At 48.4% G+C, this 20,360-nt stretch overlaps 1 protein-coding gene across 3 annotated transcripts in view; it reads left to right on the top strand.

The window, feature by feature from the left end:
• Nucleotides 1–20,360, top strand: part of PRRC2C (proline rich coiled-coil 2C) — a 1,097,702-nt gene that overhangs the window by 762,052 nt on the left and 315,290 nt on the right. For all 3 annotated transcript variants that reach the window (XM_069232016.1, XM_069232017.1, XM_069232015.1), the window contains exon 26: nt 8,862–8,983. In XM_069232016.1, the coding sequence (XP_069088117.1) occupies nt 8,862–8,983 (122 nt within the window). The remainder of the gene's footprint in view (nt 1–8,861; nt 8,984–20,360) is intronic.

Raw genomic sequence — 20,360 nt, 5'->3', positions numbered from 1 at the left:
TGAATATTATGGAGGTTGGTACTCCAACAAATGTTTTGTTTTTTCTTCATGTCAGGTTAATAGCCTCCAAAAAAGAACTGAGGCAACTGCCTTTTGCTGTGCATGATGGGAAACAGGAAGACTTTACTTTCTTAAAGGCACAGCTCTATTTTCATTCTGTATAATGGCAGCCTATGGGCTACACTGCCCTACATTGTTTTATTCTCATGAGAGGTGTAAATAAAATATGAGAATGTATTTATTTATGTATTTATAGAATAAATAGAGGTTTAAACGTGAAATTTACACTACAACTGTTTTTTTTTTCTTCTAACAATTTGGCCTGTGTAGCTGTTCACATAGGCTGCACATTGTTATTCTTAAGTGTTTTTCACAGACCTTTTTGTCAAGGAGCTGATGATTGCACTTAAGAATATACTACACAACAGTGCTCCGGGGTCCCCGCAGGCGCGCGGAACTATTCAGTGCTTATGACTATCATGGAAATACCCCTACGAGAGAACTGGAGTTACAGGTAAGAAACCATTTCATCTTGCAGATGGAGGATTCCCCCAATAGGGTTAGGATTGTGACCCCCTCCCCTTGGGAGGAGGCACAAAGAGGGTGTACCCACCCTCAGGGCTAGTAGCCATTGGCTACTAACCCCCCAGACCTAAACACGCCCTTAAATTTAGTATTTAAGGGCTACCCTGAACCCTAGAAAATTAGATTCCTGCAACTACAAGAAGAAGGACTGCCTAGCTGAAAACCCCTGCAGAGGAAGACCAGAAGACGACAACTGCCTTGGCTCCAGAAACTCACCGGCCTGTCTCCTGCCTTCCAAAGATCCTGCTCCAGCGACGCCTTCCAAAGGGACCAGCGACCTCGACATCCTCTGAGGACTGCCCCTGCTTCGAAAAGACAAGAAACTCCCGAGGACAGCGGACCTGCTCCAAGAAAAGCTGCAACTTTGTTTCCAGCAGCTTTAAAGAACCCTGCAAGCTCCCCGCAAGAGGCGTGAGACTTGCAACACTGCACCCGGCGACCCCGACTCGGCTGGTGGCGATCCAACACCTCAGGAGGGACCCCAGGACTACTCTAAGACTGTGAGTACAAAAACCTGTCCCCCCTGAGCCCCCACAGCGCCGCCTGCAGAGGGAATCCCGAGGCTTCCCCTGACCGCGACTCTTTGAATCCTAAGTCCCGACACCTGGGAGAGACCCTGCACCCGCAGCCCCCAGGACCGGAAGGACCGGACTTTCACTGGAGGAGTGACCCCCAGGAGTCCCTCTCCCTTGACCAAGTGGAGGTTTCCCCGAGGAACCCCCCCCTTGCCTGCCTGCAGCGCTGAAGAGATCCCTAGATCTCCCATTGACTTCCATTACAAACCCGACGCTTGTTTCTACACTGCACCCGGCCGCCCCCGCGCTGCTGAGGGTGAAATTTCTGTGTGGGCTTGCGTCCCCCACCGGTGCCCTACAAAACCCCCCTGGACTGCCCTCCGAAGACGCGGGTACTTACCTGCAAGCAGACCGGAACCGGGGCACCCCCTTCTCTCCATTCTAGCCTATGTGTTTTGGGCACCACTTTGAACTCTGCACCTGATCGGCCCTGAGCTGCTGGTGTGGTGACTTTGGGGTTGCTCTGAACCTCCAACGGTGGGCTACCTTGGACCAAGAACTGAACCCTGTAAGTGTCTTACTTACCTGGTAAAACTAACAAAAACTTACCTCCCCCAGGAACTGTGAAAATTGCACTGTGTCCACTTTTAAAACAGCTATTTGTGAATAACTTGAAAAGTATACATGCAATTTTGATGATTTGAAGTTCCTAAAGTACTTACCTGCAATACCTTTCGAATGAGATATTACATGTAGAATTTGAACCTGTGGTTCCTAAAATAAACTAAGAAAATATATTTTTCTATACAAAAACCTATTGGCTGGATTTGTCTCTGAGTGTGTGTACTTCATTTATTGTCTATGTGTATGTACAACAAATGCTTAACACTACTCCTTGGATAAGCCTACTGCTCGACCACACTACCACGAAATAGAGCATTAGTATTATCTATTTTTACCACTATTTTACCTCTAAGGGGAACCCTTGGACTCTGTGCATGCTATTCCTTACTTTGAAATAGCACATACAGAGCCAACTTCCTACACCAATCCTAGACCTCAGAGTAGTGAACACTTTCATCAAATCAGACCACTTCCACATGGTCACTCTACAAGAAGTATTGCCATTGCTAAAACTACACGACTACATGGCAACTTTAGACCTCAAGGATGCTTATTTCCATATACCAATACACCCATCGCACAGGAAATACCTAAGGTTTGTATTCAAAGGAATACATTACCAATTCAAGGTACTGCCTTTCGGATTAACAACCGCACCAAGAGTCTTTACCAAATGTCTAGCGGTAGTCGCTGCACACATAAGAAGGCAGCAAATACATGTGTTCCCATATTTGGACGACTGGCTAATCAAGGCCCATTCGTTCATAGAGTGCTCAAATCACACAAATCAGATCATACAAACCCTCTTCAAACTCGGGTTCACCGTCAACTTTACAAAATCCAACATTCTGCCGCGCAAGGTACAACAATACCTAGGAGCCATAATAGACACATCAAAGGGAGTAGCCACTCCAAGTCCACAAAGAATTCTAAATTTCAACACCATCATACAACGCATGTATCCAACACAAAAGATACAGGCAAAGATGGTATTACAACTCCTAGGCATGATGTCTTCATGCATAGCCATTGTCCCAAACGCAAGACTGCACATGAGGCCCTTACAACAATGCCTAGCATCACAGTGGTCTCAAGCACAGGGTCACCTTCTAGATCTGGTGTTAATAGACCGCCAAACTTACCTCTCGCTTCTGTGGTGGAACAACATAAATTTAAACAAGGGGCGGCCTTTCCAAGACCCAGTGCCACAATACGTAATAACAACAGATGCTTCCATGACAGGGTGGGGAGCACACCTCGATCAACACAGCATACAAGGACAATGGAACGTACATCAAACAAAACTGCATATCAATCACCTGGAACTTCTAGCAGTTTTTCAAGCACTAAAAGCTTTCCAACCAATAATAGTTCACAAATACATTCTCGTCAAAACAGACAACATGACAACAATGTATTATCTAAACAAGCAGGGGGGGACGCACTCCACGCAGTTAAGCCTGCTAGCACAAAAGATTTGGCATTGGGCAATTCACAACCAAATTCGCCTAATAGCACAATTTATACCAGGGATCCAAAATCAACTCGCAGACAATCTCTCTCGAGATCACCAACAGGTCCACGAATCGGAAATTCACCCCCAAATTCTGAACACTTATTTCAAACTCTGGGGAACACCTCAGATAGACTTGTTTGCCACAAGGGAGAACGCAAAATGCCAAAACTTCGCATCCAGATACCCACACGAACAATCCCAAGGCAATGCCCTATGGATGAACTGGTCAGGGATATTTGCTTACGCTTTTCCTCCTCTCCCTCTCCTTCCTTACCTGGTAAACAAACTCAGTCAAAGCAAACTCAAACTCATATTGATAGCACCAACTTGGGCAAAGCAACCCTGGTACACAACGCTGCTAGACCTATCAGTGGTACCCTGTATCAAATTGCCCAACAGGCCAGATCTGTTGACACAGCTGTAGGAAGTTGGCTCTGTATGTGCTATTTCAAAGTAAGGAATAGCATGCACAGAGTCCAAGGGTTCCCCTTAGAGGTAAAATAGTGGTAAAAATAGATAATACTAATGCTCTATTTTGTGGTAGTGTGGTCGAGCAGTAGGCTTATCCAAGGAGTAGTGTTAAGCATTTGTTGTACATACACATAGACAATAAATGAGGTACACACACTCAGAGACAAATCCAGCCAATAGGTTTTTGTATAGAAAAATATCTTTTCTTAGTTTATTTTAAGAACCACAGGTTCAAATTCTACATGTAATATCTCATTCGAAAGGTATTGCAGGTAAGTACTTTAGGAACTTCAAATCATCAAAATTGCATGTATACTTTTCAAGTTATTCACAAATAGCTGTTTTAAAAGTGGACACTTAGTGCAATTTTCACAGTTCCTAGGGGAGGTAAGTATTTGTTAGGTTAACCAGGTAAGTAAGACACTTACAGGGCTTAGTTCTTGGTCCAAGGTAGCCCACCGTTGGGGGTTCAGAGCAACCCCAAAGTCACCACACCAGCAGCTCAGGGCCGGTCAGGTGCAGAGTTCAAAGTGGTGCCCAAAACACATAGGCTAGAATGGAGAGAAGGGGGTGCCCCGGTTCCGGTCTGCTTGCAGGTAAGTACCCGCGTCTTCGGAGGGCAGACCAGGGGGGTTTTGTAGGGCACCGGGGGGGACACAAGTCCACACAGAAATTTCACCCTCAGCGGCGCGGGGGCGGCCGGGTGCAGTGTAGATACAAGCGTCGGGTTTGTAATGTTAGTCTATGAGAGATCTCGGGATCTCTTCAGCGCTGCAGGCAGGCAAGGGGGGGGTTCCTCGGGGAAACCTCCACTTGGTCAAGGGAGAGGGACTCCTGGGGGTCACTCCTCCAGTGAAAGTCCGGTCCGTCAGGTCCTGGGGGCTGCGGGTGCAGGGTCTCTCCCAGGCGTCGGGACTTTGGGTTCAAAGAGTCGCGGTCAGGGGAAGCCTCGGGATTCCCTCTGCAGGCGGCGCTGTGGGGGCTCAGGGGGGACAGGTTTTGGTACTCACTGTATCAGAGTAGTCCTGGGGTCCCTCCTGAGGTGTTGGGTCGCCACCAGCCGAGTCTGGGTCGCCGGGTGCAGTGTTGCAAGTCTCACGCCTTTTGCGGGGAGCTTGCAGGGTTCTTTAAAGCTGCTGGAAACAAAGTTGCAGCTTTTCTTGGAGCAGGTCCGCTGTCCTCAGGAGTTTCTTGTCTTTTCGAAGCAGGGGCAGTCCTCAGAGGATGTCGAGGTCGCTGGTCCCTTTGGAAGGCGTCGCTGGAGCAGGATCTTTGGAAGGCAGGAGACAGGCCGGTGAGTTTCTGGAGCGCCAAGGCAGTTGTCGTCTTCTGGTCTTCCTCTGCAGGGGTTTTTCAGCTAGGCAGTCCTTCTTCTTGTAGTTGCAGGAATCTGATTTTCTAGGGTTCAGGGTAGCCCTTAAATACTAAATTTAAGGGCGTGTTTAGGTCTGGGGGGTTAGTAGCCAATGGCTACTAGCCCTGAGGGTGGGTACACCCTCTTTGTGCCTCCTCCCAAGGGGAGGGGGTCACAATCCTAACCCTATTGGGGGAATCCTCCATCTGCAAGATGGAGGATTTCTAAAAGTCAGAGTCACCTCAGCTCAGGACACCTTAGGGGCTGTCCTGACTGGCCAGTGACTCCTCCTTGTTGCTTTCTTTGTTCCCTCCAGCCTTGCCGCCAAAAGTGGGGGCCGTGGCCGGAGGGGGCGGGCAACTCCACTAAGCTGGAGTGCCCTGCTGGGCTGTGACAAAGGGGTGAGCCTTTGAGGCTCACCGCCAGGTGTTACAGCTCCTGCCTGGGGGAGGTGTTAGCATCTCCACCCAGTGCAGGCTTTGTTACTGGCCTCAGAGTGACAAAGGCACTCTCCCCATGGGGCCAGCAACATGTCTCTAGTGTGGCAGGCTGCTGGAACCAGTCAGCCTACACAGATAGTCGGATAGGTTTCAGGGGGCACCTCTAAGGTGCCCTCTGGGGTGTATTTTACAATAAAATGTACACTGGCATCAGTGTGCATTTATTGTGCTGAGAAGTTTGATACCAAACTTCCCAGTTTTCAGTGTAGCCATTATGGTGCTGTGGAGTTCGGGTTTGACAGACTCCCAGACCATATACTCTTATGGCTACCCTGCACTTACAATGTCTAAGGTTTTGTTTAGACACTGTAGGGGTACCATGCTCATGCACTGGTACCCTCACCTATGGTATAGTGCACCCTGCCTTGGGGCTGTAAGGCCTGCTAGAGGGGTGTCTTACCTATACTGCATAGGCAGTGAGAGGCTGGCATGGCACCCTGAGGGGAGTGCCATGTCGACTTACTCGTTTTGTCCTCACTAGCACATACAAGCTGGCAAGCAGTGTGTCTGTGCTGAGTGAGAGGTCTCCAGGGTGGCATAAGACATGCTGCAGCCCTTAGAGGCCTTCCTTGGCATCAGGGCCCTTGGTACTAGAAGTACCAGTTACAAGGGACTTATCTGGATGCCAGGGTCTGCCAATTGTGGATACAAAAGTACAGGTTAGGGAAAGAACACTGGTGCTGGGGCCTGGTTAGCAGGCCTCAGCACACTTTCAATTGTAAACATAGCATCAGCAAAGGCAAAAAGTCAGGGGGCAACCATGCCAAGGAGGCATTTCCTTACAACAGCACAACCAAAAGATCAGACACCCAGATCCAGCATCGCTGAATCTAGCAATCTGGCTCCTGAAATCCTAGAATTCGGGCACTTACAACTTACCCAAGAATGTATGGAAGTCATAAAACAAGCCAGAAGGCCATCCACCAGGCACTGCTATGCAAGTAAATGGAAGAGGTTTGTTTGCTACTGCCATATTAATCAAATACAACCATTACACACAACTCCAGAACATGTAGTGGGTTACTTGCTTCACTTACAAAAATCTAACCTAGCTTTCTCTTCCATTAAAATACACCTTGCAGCAATATCTGCATACCTGCAGACTACCTATTCAACTTCCCTATATAAGATACCAGTCATTAAAGCATTCATGGAGGGCCTTAGGAGAATTATACCACCAAGAACACCACCTGTTCCTTCATGGAACCTAAATGTTGTCCTAACTAGACTTATGGGTCCACCTTTCGAACCCATGCACTCCTGCGACATACAGTTCCTAACCTGGAAGGTGGCATTTCTCATCGCCATTACTTCCCTAAGAAGAGTAAGCGAGATTCAGGCGTTTACAATACAGGAACCTTTTATACAACTACACAAAAATAAAGTCGTCCTAAGGACCAATCCTAAATTTTTGCCAAAGGTTATTTCACCGTTCCATCTAAATCAAACAGTGGAACTTCCAGTGTTCTTTCCACAGCCAGATACCGTAGCTGAAAGGGCACTACATACATTAGATGTCAAAAGAGCATTGATGTATTACATTGACAGAACAAAAAACATCAGAAAGACTAAACAACTCTTTATTGCATTTCAAAAACCTCATGCAGGAAACCCAATTTCAAAACAAGGTATAGCCAGATGGATAGTTAAATGCATCCAAATCTGCTACCTTAAAGCTAAACGACAGCTGCCCATTACCCCAAGGGCACACTCAACCAGAAAGAAAGGTGCTACCATGGCCTTTCTAGGAAACATCCCAATGCAAGAAATATGTAAGGCAGCCACATGGTCTACGCCTCACACATTCACCAAGCACTACTGTGTAGACGTGTTATCCGCACAACAAGCCACAGTAGGTCAAGCCGTATTAAGAACATTATTTCAGACTACTTCCACTCCTACAGGCTGATCCACCGCTTTTTGGGGAAATAACTGCTTACTAGTCTATGCAGAACATGCGTATCTACAGCGACAGATGCCATCGAACTGAAAATGTCACTTACCCAGTGTACATCTGTTCGTGGCATCAGTCGCAGTAGATTCGCATGTGCCCACCCGCCTCCCCGGGAGCCTGTAGCAGTTTGGAAGTTACCTTCAATTATTTATATATGTATCATCTCAACCTTAAATAGGTGCATACTTAGTCACTCCATTGCATGGGCACTATTACTACAATTCAACTCCTACCTCACCCTCTGCGGGGAAAAACAATCGAAGATGGAGTCGACGCCCATGCGCAATGGAGACAAAAGGAGGAGTCACTCGGTCCCGTGACTCGAAAGACTTCTTCGAAGAAAAACAACTTGTAACACTCCAGCCCAACACCAGATGGCGAGCTATTGCAGAACATGCGAATCTACTGCGACTGATGCCACGAACAGATGTACACTGGGTAAGTGACATTTTCATTATCCAGTATTGGTATCTTTCATAAATTCACATGCGACCCACCCTCCTCCCCTTTGATGCTCGCATTTCCTCTCAGGTTCTAATTTTTTACTCTGGTGCTGGAAAATCTGAGGAAGGGAGCTTCTCTGGAGAAGGTTCTAGAGGGTGCTGGTGCCTGATTGGACAGCAGGCAGGTTTGGGTCCTTTCACAAAAGGACATGGGTAGGCTATGTGAGCAAGTGCTGGCTCCATTATAGCCTATGGCAAAAAAATTGTATTCATTATTTATTGCTATTTTATGTACCGTGGGACTCCCACTTCGGGGATGATTCAAGCATGTGAATTTATGAAAGATACCAATACTGGATAACTGTAGTTACAGGTAAGTAACTTGTTTTCTTCAAGCATGTGAATCTATGAGAGATCCAATACTGGCTCTGTTTTTCTTGCGGAACTAGTCACCAAAGAGACTGATGTCAGGGGGCCATGGTGGTGCCTCTGCAGACTGACACAGAGACTAACAGTACCACCTACTGACAAGCAGAGGTACTGTTCAAGATTTCCCAGATCAAGTATAACGCCTGGGAATACTCTAAGGGGAGAAATCTGCAGTTAGTGTCTACCAGGAAAAGATATACAGAAGCTAAGTAACTTTAAGTAGTCATGTGACCTACTATTAACTGTAGTAAATCTGCAACATAATATCTTCATTGATAGTCCATTTCTTACTTGTGTAGAGCACATCACAAACTGAAATGCCTCTATGTACCCAAATTATAGGCATGAGTATTTTCTAGTTTCAACCGTAGACATAGGACTTGTGTTATTTTAGTCATCTTTGTTCATACATGTAACATTTCAAACACAAGAAATATGTAAGAGAAATTGTTCTTTTCTCAATTTCTTAGGTCCAGGTGCACAGATACCAGCATTCTACATGGACACAAGCCACCTGTTCAACACCCAGCATGCACGCTTGGGTCCGCCGTCACTTGCCCAGCAACAAGGCTTTCAACCTGGACTGTCACAGGTGATGTATCCCATTGTTTGTATCTTCCCACAGTACTGTTTTTCACAAATTGACACTTCAGTATCAGAGGGTATTACTTGCCTAGAATTCCTGCTTCGGGTGATTTGTCACTTAGATGGGGTTTTTTGTTCAGATATATTTAGTTTTAAACGTTTTAATTGCTGTTACTTAAAACCAATCCTGAAAACATTGGCTTACCTTCTTATAAATCCTAAGGCAGTTGATAAAGCTGTTAAGAAGCAGGTCGCAACATGATATAAAAATACTTGCTGTAAGGAAATGGCTCCCTGTTGCAATTACCCCCCACTTTTTGCCTGATACTGATGCTGACATGACTGAGAAGTGTGCTGGGACCCGGCTAACCATGCCCCAGCACCAGTGTTCTTTCACCTAAAATGTACCATTGTCTCCACAATTGGCACAACCCTGGCACCCAGGTAAGTCCCTTGTAAGTGGTACCCCTGGTACCAAGGGCCCTGATGCCAGGGAAGGTCTCTAAGGGCTGCAGCATGTCTTATGCCACCCTAGGGACCCCTCACTCAGCACAGACCCACTGCTTGCCAGCTTGTGTGTGTTGGTGGGGAAAAAAGAACTAAGTCAACATGCCACTCCCCTCAGGGTGCCATGCCAACCTCACTGCCTGTGGCATAGGTAAGTCACCCCTCTAGCAGGCCTTACAGCCCTAAGGCATGGTGCACTATACCACAGGTGAGGGCATAGGTGCATGAGCACTATGCCCCTACAGTGTCTAAGCTAAACCTTAGACATTGTAAGTGCAGGGTAGCCATAAGAGTATATGGTCTGGGAGTCTGTCAAAAACGAACTCCACAGCTCCATAATGGATATACTGAATACTGGGAACTTTGGTACCAAACTTCTCAGAATAATAAACCCACACTGATGCCAGTGTTGGATTTATTAAAAAATGCACACAGAGGGCATGTTAGAGATGCCCCCTGTATTTTACCCAATTGTTCAGTGCAGGACTGACTGATCTGTGCCAGCCTGCTGCTAAGAGACGAGTTTCTGACCCCATGTGCTCTCTGAGGACAGAAACAAAAGCCTGCTCTGGGTTGAGGTTCTTCACACCTTCCCCCCTGCAGGAACTGTAACACCTAGCAGTGAGCCTCAAAGGCTCAGGCTTCGTGTTAAAATGCTTCAGGGCACTCCAGCTAGTGGAGATGCCCGCCCCCTGGACACAGCCCCCACTTTTGGCGGCAAGTCCAGGGGAGATAATGAGAAAAACAAGGAGGAGTCACCCACCAGTCAGGACAGCCCCTAAGGTGTCCTGATCTGAGGTGACCCCTGCCTTTAGAAATCCTCCATCTTGATTTTGGAGGATTCCCCCAGTAGGAATAGGGATGTGCCCCCTCCCCTCAGGGAGGAGACACCAAGAGGGTGTAGCCACCCTCAAGGGCAGTAGCCATTGGCCACTGCCCTCCCAGACCTAAACACACCCCTAAATTCAGTATTTAGGGGCACCCCAGAACCTAGGAAACTAGATTCCTGAAGACGAAGAAGGACTGCTGACCTGAAAGCCCTGCAGAGAAGACGGAGACACCAACTGCTTTGGCCCCAGCCCTACCGTCCTGTCTCCCCACTTCAAGAAAAACAGCGACGCTTCCACAGGGTCCAGCGACCTCTGAAGCCTCAGAGGACTACCCTGCATCTAAAAGGACCAAGAACTCCTGAGGACCGCGGCTCTGCGCCAAAGAAGAAACAACTTTGCAACAAAGAAACCATCTTTAAAGGACTGCACGTTTTCCGCCGGAAGCGTGAGACTTTCCACTCTGCACCCGACGCCCCCGGCTCGACCTGCGGGAAACAACTCTACAGGGAGGACTCTCCGGCGACTACGACCCTGTGAGTAGCCAGAGTTGACCCCCCTAAACCCCCCCAGCGACGCCTGCAGGGGTAATCCAGAGGCTCCCCCTGACCGCGACTGCCTGCTTCTAAGAACCCGACGCCTGGTAAAGACACTGCACCCGCAGCCCCCAGGACCTGAAGGATCCGACCTCCAGTGCAGAAGCGACCCCCAGGTGGCCCTTTCCCTTGCCCAGGTGGTGGATACCCCGAGGAACCCCCCCCAGGCCTGCCTGCTTTGCTGAAGAGACCCCTGGATCTCCCATTGAACTCCATTGCAAACCCGACGCCTATTTGCACTCTGCACCCGGCCACCCCCGTGCCACTGAGGGTGTACTTTTTGTGCTGACTTGTGTGTCCCCCGGTGCCCTACAAAACCCCCCTGGTCTGCCCTCCGAAGTCGCGGGTACCTACCTGCTGGCAGACTGGAACCGGGGCACCCCCTTCTCCATAGAAGTCTATGCGTTTTGGGCACCACTTTGACCTCCGCACCTGACCAGCCCTGAGCTCCTGGTGTGGTAACTTTGGGGTTGCCCTGAACCTCCAACGGTGGACTACTTTGGACCCAACTTTGAACCCTGTAGGTCGTTTACTTATCTGCAAAACTAACAAATACTTACCTTCCCCAGGAACTGTTGAAATTTGCACTGTCTAGTTTTAAAATAGTTTATTGCCATTTTTGCCAAATATTTACATGCTATTTTGCTGACTCAAAGTTCCTATGATACCTGAGTGAAGTACCTTTCATTATAAGTATTGATGGTAAATCTTGAACCTGTGGTTCTTAAAATAAATTAAGAAAATGTATTTTTCTATACAAAAACCTATTGGCCTGAAATTGTCTGTGTGTTCCTCATTTATTGCCTATGTGTACAACAAATGCTTAACACTACCCTCTGATAAGCCTACTTCTCGGCCACACTACCATAAAATAGAGCATTAGAATTCTTTTTTTGCCACTATCTTACCTCTAAGGGGAACCCTTGGACTCTGTGCATACTATTTCTTACTTTGAAATAGTACATACAGAGCCAACTTCCTACACTTGTCCCTTGAATTCTGCACTAAAAAGGAAAAACTCCAATCTTCATATTGCAACCCATTCCATTATTGATTGAAAGTGTGCTGGGACGCTGCTAACCAGGCCCCAGCGTGCTTTCCCTAAACTGTACCTTTGTCTCCACTATTGGCACAGCCCTGGCACCCAGATAAGTCCCTTTAAACTGGTACCCATGGCCCTGATGCCAAGGAAGGTCTCTTACGGCTGCAGCATGTGTGATGCCACCCTGGGGACCCCAACTCAGCACATACACACTGCCTCATAGCTTGTGTGTACTGGTGGGGAGGAAAAGACTAAGTCGACATGGCACTCCCCTCAGAGTGCCATGCCAACCTCACACTGCCTGTGGCATAGTTAAGTCACCCCTCTAGTAGACTTTGCAGCCCTAAGGCATGGTGCACTATACCACAGGTGAGGGCATATGTGCATGAGCACTATGCCCCTACAGTGTCCAAGCAAATCCTTAGACATTGTAAGTGCAGGGTAGCCGTAAGAGTATATGGTCTGGGAGTTGGTCAAACACGAGCTCCACAGTTCCATAATGGCTACACTGAAATCCGGGAAGTTTGGTATGCAATTTATTGTAACATGCACCCAGAGGGCTTCTTAGAGATGCCCCCTGAATGCCAAGCCGACTTCTAGCATAGGCTGACCAGTTCCTGCCAGCCTTCCACAAACCAGACAACTTGCTGTCCACATGGGGAAGAAAGAGTCCCTTTGTCACTCTGTGGCCAGGAACAAAGCCTGTTCTGGGTGGAGGTGCTTCTCACCTCCCCCTGAAGGAACTGTAACACCTGGCGGTGAGCCTCAAAGGCTCATCCCTTTTGTTACAGCGCCCCAGGCATCCCAGCTAGTGGAGATGCCCGCCCCTCCAGCCACTGCCCCAACTTTTGGCTGCAAGGCTGGAGCAGATAATGAGAAAAACAAGGAGGAGTCACCCACCAGTCAGGACAGCCCCGAAGGTGTCCTGGCTGAGGTGACCCTTCCTTGAGAAATCCTCCCTCTTAGTTTTGGAGGATTCCCCCATTAGGATTAGGAATGTGCCCCCCCTCCCCACTGGGAGGATGCACAAAGAGGGTGTAGCCACCCTCCAGGATAGTAGCCATTGGCTACTGCCCTCCCAGACCCAAACACACCCATAAATTTAGTATTTAGGGGCACCCAAGAACCCAGGAAATCAGATTCCTGCAACCTGAACTAGAAAGGAGGACTGCTGACCTACAAGCCTGCGGAGACGATGGACGACTGCTTTGGCCACAGCCCTACAGGCCTGTCTCCAGAGTCGAAAACCTGCAACCAGCAACGCATCCAACAGGGACCAGCGACCTCTGAAGCCTTAGAGGACTGCCCTGACCCCCAGGAACAAGAAACTCCTGTGAGCAGCGGCTGTGCTCAAAAACAGCTACATCTTTGCAACAAAGAAGCAACTTTCAAAGAACTCACTCTTCCTGCCGGAAGAGTGAGACTTCAAACACTGAATCCAACGCCCCGGCTCGAGATCCAGAGAACTTGTTACATCAGGAGGTTCAGACCCTATTGTCAAAAGGTGCGGTGGAGTTGGTTCCAGTGCAGGAAAGGGGTCAAGGTTATTCAAGATCCTTCCTGATCCCCAAGAAGGACGGTCGTTTGAGACCGCTCGTAGACATGAGGATTTTGAATTGATTCCTCGGACAGGAGAAATTCAAGATGCTGACTCTAGCGCTGGTACTTCTGGCGTTGGGCGAAGAGGATTAGATGGTGTCTATCGACTTGCAGGATGCGTACTTTCCTATCCCTATACTCAAGTCGCACAGGAAGTATCTCCAGTTTGTGGTGGGGTCGCAACACTACCAGTTTGCGGTCATTCCGTTTGGTCTTACTTCAACACCTCGAGTTTTCACAAGGTGATGGCAGTAGTGGCAGCAAGTCTCAGAAGGATATTGGTATTCCCTTACCTGGACGATTGGTTGATCAAAGCCAAGTCTCCAGAGCTTGTGTTGCGTCACTTGCAGATGACAACTCAGTTGTTGTTCAGGCTGGGTTTTTCGATCAATGTACCCAAATCTCACCTGGAGCCCTCCCAACACCTCCTGTTCATAGGGGCAGTACTGGATACAACATTGAATTGGGCCTATCCTCCGCCTCAGCGGATCCAGGATATTCAGGTATTGAGTCCAATGTTTCAAAATGGAGCGGTTGTTCCAGTCCTCATCTTCTTGCATTCTGTTGGTCACTCATGCATGTTGGCACATGAGGGCTCTCCAGTTGTGCCTCCGCAGGCAGTGGTTTCAACAGAATGGGGATCTCAAGGAGTCAATAACAATCTGCAGAGACGCTGCAGCGGATTTACGATGGTGGGCTGTGAAAGGCAACCTTTCGCAAAGAAGGCCATTTTCACTGCCGCCGGTGGCCACGGTCATGACGGATGCTTCCACTCTAGGGTGGGGAGCTCATCTGGGGGACCTGGAGATTAAGGGTCCTTGCTCTCCAGTGGAAGAGACATTTCATATCAATCTGTTAGAATTGCGGGCTATACGTTTGGCTCTCAAGGCCTTCCTCCTGTCCCTTTGCGGTCACTCAGTTCTGGTCCTGACAGACAACATTACTGTGATGTGGTATATAAACAAGCAGGGAGGAGTAGCGTCGTATCTTCTCTGCAGAGGAGCTCTGCATCTCTGATCCTGATAGCAAATCATCTGGCCGAGGTGCTCAACGTGTGTGCGGACTCTGTTGGCTCCTTTCGGCCGATCACGAGTGGCGTCTCCATCCGGATCTGGTCCTGCACATCTTTCAAATGTGGGGTTCTCTGCTGATCTGTTTGCCACTCGGGAGAACGCGTGTAAGGAAATGCCTCCTTGGCATGGTTACCCTCTGACTTTTTGCCTTTGCTGATCCTAAGTTTTGATTTGAAAGTGTGCTGAGGCCTGCTAACCAGGCCCCAGCACCAGTGTTCTTTCCCTAACCTGTACTTTTGTTTCCACAATTGGCACACCCTGGCATCCAGGTAAGTCCCTTGTAACTGGTACCCCTGGTACCAAGGACCCTGATGCCAGGGAAAGTCTCTAAGGGATGCAGCATGTCTTATGCCACCCTTGGGACCTCTCACTGAGCACAGACACACTGCGTGCCAGCTTTTGTGTGCTAGTGAGGACAAAACGAGTAAGTCGACATGGCAAGAGGAACCCTTGGACTCTGTGCATGCTATTTCTTACTTTGAAATAGTACATACAGAGCCAACTTCCTACAACGCGCACTGCCCATTATTCTTCAGCCTCCAGTATCCGGTGCAAGGAGCTCTGGGGGACGCTTTTTAGATCTCTTGGGGCAACCAGTTGCTTTACGCGTTTCCCCCCCATACCCTGGATTCCTCGGGTTCTGAGGACGAATTGCCAAGATTGGGCTCAGGTTGTTTTAATAGCCCCGGATTTGCCAAGAAAGGTGTTTTACACAAACCTTCTCCAACTATCACTGTGCCCTCCGCACCTTCTACCTCTCAGGGTAGACCTCCTGTTGCAGGGGCAGGTTCTACACCGCCACCTCCAGAGCCTGCACCTACGTGCCTGGAGATTGATCGGGGCAACCTGAATTCCTTTTCTCTCCCACCAGATGTAGTGGATGTTATTTTATCGGCCAGGTGACACTCCACTAAGTCAGTTTATGCCGACAGGTGGGCAAAATTCGAGCTTGGTGTGGAGAAAAGCAAATTGATCCTTTGAAGGCCCACCTTTCTGATATTTTATTATTTGCTTTGGACTTAGCAAAGAAGGGTTGTGCAGTGGCTACGGCTAAGGGTTATTTAGCTGCTCTGTCAGTCTTTCTTTGCCGCCCGGATCAGCCATCATTGTTTAAATCACCTATTGTAGTTAGGTTTCTTAAGGGTTTACTTAAGTTTCCTCCCACTCGTTTTCATGTGCCTCAGTGGGACCTAAATCTTGTTTTAACCTTTTTAATGGGGTCACCTTTTGAGCCCATGCACTTTTGCCCTTTAAGGTTTTTAGTGCTTAAGACGGTATTTCTTGTTGCCATAATCTTGGCTATGTAGGTTAGTGAGCTCCAAGCTCTTTCTGTTAAACCCCCCTTTACCTTGTTTTTCCCAGATAAAGTGGTGTTGAAAACCAGGGCAGCTTTCCTGCCAAAATTGTCACTCCTTTTCATATAGGGCAGACTAATACCCTTCCATCTTTCTACCCTCCTCCTCACCCCTCGAAGGAGGAAGAAAGGCTTCACCGCTTGTACCCTAAAAGGGCGCTTAGTTTTTACATTGAAAGGACAAAGGACTTTCGCCTGGAAGATCAGCTGTTCGTGGGGTATATTGGACAGAGGAATGGCAGAGCAGTCCATAAAAGAACTATCTCTAGGTGGGTTATCCTTTGTATCAAGATCTGCTACTTGTTGGCGAAAAAGGTTCTCCCTAAGGGTATCAGAGCCCACTCCACCAGGGCTAAGTCTGCTACTTTGTTCCTGGCAAGGGGGGTTCCAGTCGTGGCTATTTGCAAGGCAGCAACTTGGGTGTCCCTCCATACCTTCGCAAAGCATTACTGCTTGGACTCTGATGTTCAGAGGGACAGCCATTTTGCGCAATCTGTGTTGCAGGATTTCTTGGTGTAATCAGACAGGCACCCACCTCTGAATGCGGTACTGCTTTGGGGCTCTATTCATAAGGTGAGGAATCCACAGGTAGTTTGTATCCATCAGAACAAGTTATCCACTATTGGATCTTTCATAAATTCACATGCTTGAATCATCCCAGTCGTGGAAGTGGGAGTCCCACGGTACATAAAATAGCAATAATTAACAAATTTGTTTTTTTTTGCCATAGGCTTTAATGGAAATACCAGTCACTCATATAGCCTATCCAGGTCCTTTTGTGAAAAGGACCAAAACTTGCCTGCTGGCTAATCAGGCACCAGCACCCTCTAGAACACTCTCCAGAGAAGCTCCTTCCCTCAGATTTTCTACCGCACGTCGTGTGAAGGGAGTCTCCCTGAGCTCTGCTCAGTTTTCTACTTCAGAAGCTTTTTTTTCTCTCAGAGAACTTAAAAAATGTCGGATTCTTCTAGAAAAGGTGAGACCATTGTCGGCAACGACTACATTGACGTCAACGGTAAGGGCTCCTATCCCCTCAATCAAACATCCGTCTACGAGGATTCCAGAACGGAGTGCGTCGTTAACAGCATCGACTCTGTCGCCGACAAGAACATCGTCGCTGAGAACACCATCGACAAAAGCCCCGTCGACTATCACATCACCAACGACAACGTCGTCGGCTGTCTCACCGTCGACTAAGACACCGTCGAAGAAGCTGCCATCGTCTACACCACCGTCGACGAGACAGTCGTCGATGGAAAAAGCATCCCTGAATACAGTACCGTCGACGGCATCATCATTGACACCATCTACTATGCCACTGGTGCCTGTCAGACAGATAGAGGCTACTCCTACCTCTTCAAGGTCTCCGGATCTTCGGGCCATGGTAGGATCACATCTCTGCCCAGATCAGAGATTTATCCCACAGACACGTCTCCAAGCAAGGTGTCACCTTTAGTACCCAGTCATCTACTTGACTGGGAGGAATCCGATGAGGGTCCATTCGGAGATGCACACAGCCCATCACTGCTCCACTTTAAATAGCAGGAAGAGGACAACGATGATGAGTATGACCAATACCAACCATATTACTCACATCAAGAACGCTATTACCAACCAAGAGTGCCTCAGCCAAGAGACTCTATACAGATGCCTTTCTCCTTAATCCAGGACTTAAAATCAATGCTACAGGATTATAGGAGGAGGTTCCCAGTTACAGCAGAATATCAGCCACCACCGCCAGCTTCTCCTGCTACACCAAGAAACGTCCCTCCAGCTACTCCCAGGATGACACCTCACTCTGTTTTAGCTGCACCCCCTGGAGATGAAGGTTCCACTTCAGAGGAAGAAGGAGAGATTTCTACCCCGCAACATCCCACTGAGGAATGGGATGACTACTTAGCCCCCACTCCTTCTCCACCACCTTCTCGCCCTTCTGATTCTCCACAATCTAATGGACAGGGCTTCTGCACACTTCCACCTGCCAACATCTGTCTCTGTCGGAATGTTTCCTTCATGATTTTAAGGAGCAGTCAAGGAAGTCTGTACGGTCCATTCCCATTATTGACTTTATATGGAGCGAGGGTACAAAGATCATGCGCAACCCGGCAACAGTCCCACCAGTGCCGCAAAAATTGGACAAGAAATACAAAGCAACCCAAGACTTTCCGGCATGTCTCACTGGCCACCCAAAGCCTGACTGTTATTTCGCAAGCGGCTCAAAGGCATTCTAAGAACCCATCAATGCCTATCTCTACTCCTCCAGACAGAGAAGGAAGGAGATTAGATAATGTGGGCAAAAGATTCTCCTCCATGTCAGCAATCACTGTTAGAGCAGCAAATTCATTGGCAATCCTGGGTCGTTATGACCGACAAATGTGGTCGGATATGCAACCTTTCATTGATCTCATCCCTGAAAGCAAGCAAGCAGAGGCACGGAAGATCCTCCAAGAAGGTGAGCGTACATCGGAGGAGATAATCGACTGCGCTCTAGATATAGCCTCCACTGGCTTTCGTCAGCTGGCTGGTGCTGCGGTCTTACGCCGCCAAGGTTGGATCAAGGCCACATCTTTCAGGCCGGAAGTGCAGTCCAGAATCCTCGACATGCCCTACGATGGCAAATCTCTCTTTGGCAAGCACGTAGATGACGCGCTCCAGGCCATCAAGACCGACACACACTGCCAAGTCCCTAGGTACCCTACAGTACCGGAAACAGCCCTTTCGGGGTGCTAGAGGAAGAGGATTTACCTCATTTCGAGGTTCCTTTCACAGGCAGTACCAGCAACCCCAATATAGGCCGTCCTATCAACAGTATAGGCAACCATCTACGGCTTCTTACACCAGACAGGGAGGAAAGAGAAGAGAGAGTTCACAAAACAGAGATCAACCCAGAAAGCAATGATCTTCTCCAGGCACCGGCTATGCTTCCCCAATGTTCACACCATCAACGAATAGGAGCAAACATCTCCAACTACATCCAGGAGTGGAAGAAAATAACATCAGACAAATGGGTGCTGGATATAGTGACAAGAGGTCATACCCTGGAATTCATACAAAAACCACCGCATCATCCACCAAGAACATGCAGACCGCTCCATCTTTGTCTGCTTCAGCAGGAGGTATTCCCAAATGCTTGCCAAGGGAGCTATAGAAAGAGTTCCAGTCCAGCAAAGAGGTCTTGGATTCTACTCCCGTTTCTTCTTGATGAGAAGTCAGGGGAATGGCGACCGATACTAGATCTCAAGTTCCTTCGGAAGCAATCTTTTCGGATGATCACGCTGTCGGATATCCTGCACTTTCTCAATCCTGGAGATTTGATGACAACATTGGATCTCCAGGATGCTTATTTCCACATACCAATACATCAGAAACATCGCAAATATCTCTGATTTACTGTAGCCGGTGCCCATTATCAGTTCAAAGTTCTACCATTCGGGCTGAGGTCAGCTCCAAGAATCTTCACAAAATACCTTTCCCCAGTCACAGGTTTCCTCCGCAGCAAGAGCTTCCAAGTGTTTCCATACCTGGACTACTGGCTCATAAAAGCTCTGTCTCCGCTACTAGCCTCCAGGGCTACAAACGCTTGCTTGAAATTATTCCGCAGTTTGGGGCTAACAGTAAATCTACAGAAGTCGGTCATACTTCCCTCATGCAGAAGAGTCTTCCTGGGTGTAGAATTAGACACCATCAAGAACAAAGCCTACCTCACTCCGGCACGGCAGCAGAAACTAATCAACTTAGCTGTCAGGGTTTCCACAAAAGAGTTTGTTTCATTGCGATTGTTGAAGTCACTTCTGGGCATGATATCCTCAGCCGTCGTCCTAGTTCGACTGGCAGGGCTGAGAATGAGACCGTTACAACTCCAATGTACCCAGTCGCAAGGGTCCTTCGACAACTTAATAACTGTCGCACCAAAAATTCGGCAGCCGTTGAAGTGGTGGTCTCAGACCAACCATCTCTCCCAAGGTCTTACGTTTCTAACACCAATGACAGACTTTATCATCACCACAGACGCTTCCTTGGAAGGCCATTTACAAGACATGCGCATTCAGGGAAGATGGTCGAATCTTCAGAAAGGACTGCACATAAGCCTGTTGGAATTGAAGGTGATCCACCTCACGCTCCAGGCTTTTCTTCCACGCATCGCAGGGTCCTCGGTATCAAGACGGACAACACAACTGTGTTTTACATCAACAAGCAGGGAGGAACAAGATCCCTCTCCCTCTCAAGGAAAGCTCAGTCTCTTTGGGACTGGCTCACACTGCACAATATTCGCCTCGGGTGGAGCACCTGCCAGGGGTCACCAACGCCCTAGCAGACACTCAGCAGGACGGACGACAACTGCCACGAGTGGGAACTCAACCAGAAGATACTCGACGGCATCTTCCA

The sequence above is a fragment of the Pleurodeles waltl genome, chromosome 4_2 (genome assembly GCF_031143425.1).
Source record: "Pleurodeles waltl isolate 20211129_DDA chromosome 4_2, aPleWal1.hap1.20221129, whole genome shotgun sequence".
In the NCBI taxonomy this organism is placed as follows: domain Eukaryota; kingdom Metazoa; phylum Chordata; class Amphibia; order Caudata; family Salamandridae; genus Pleurodeles; species Pleurodeles waltl.
This window is presented reverse-complemented; position numbering and strand designations above follow the sequence as displayed.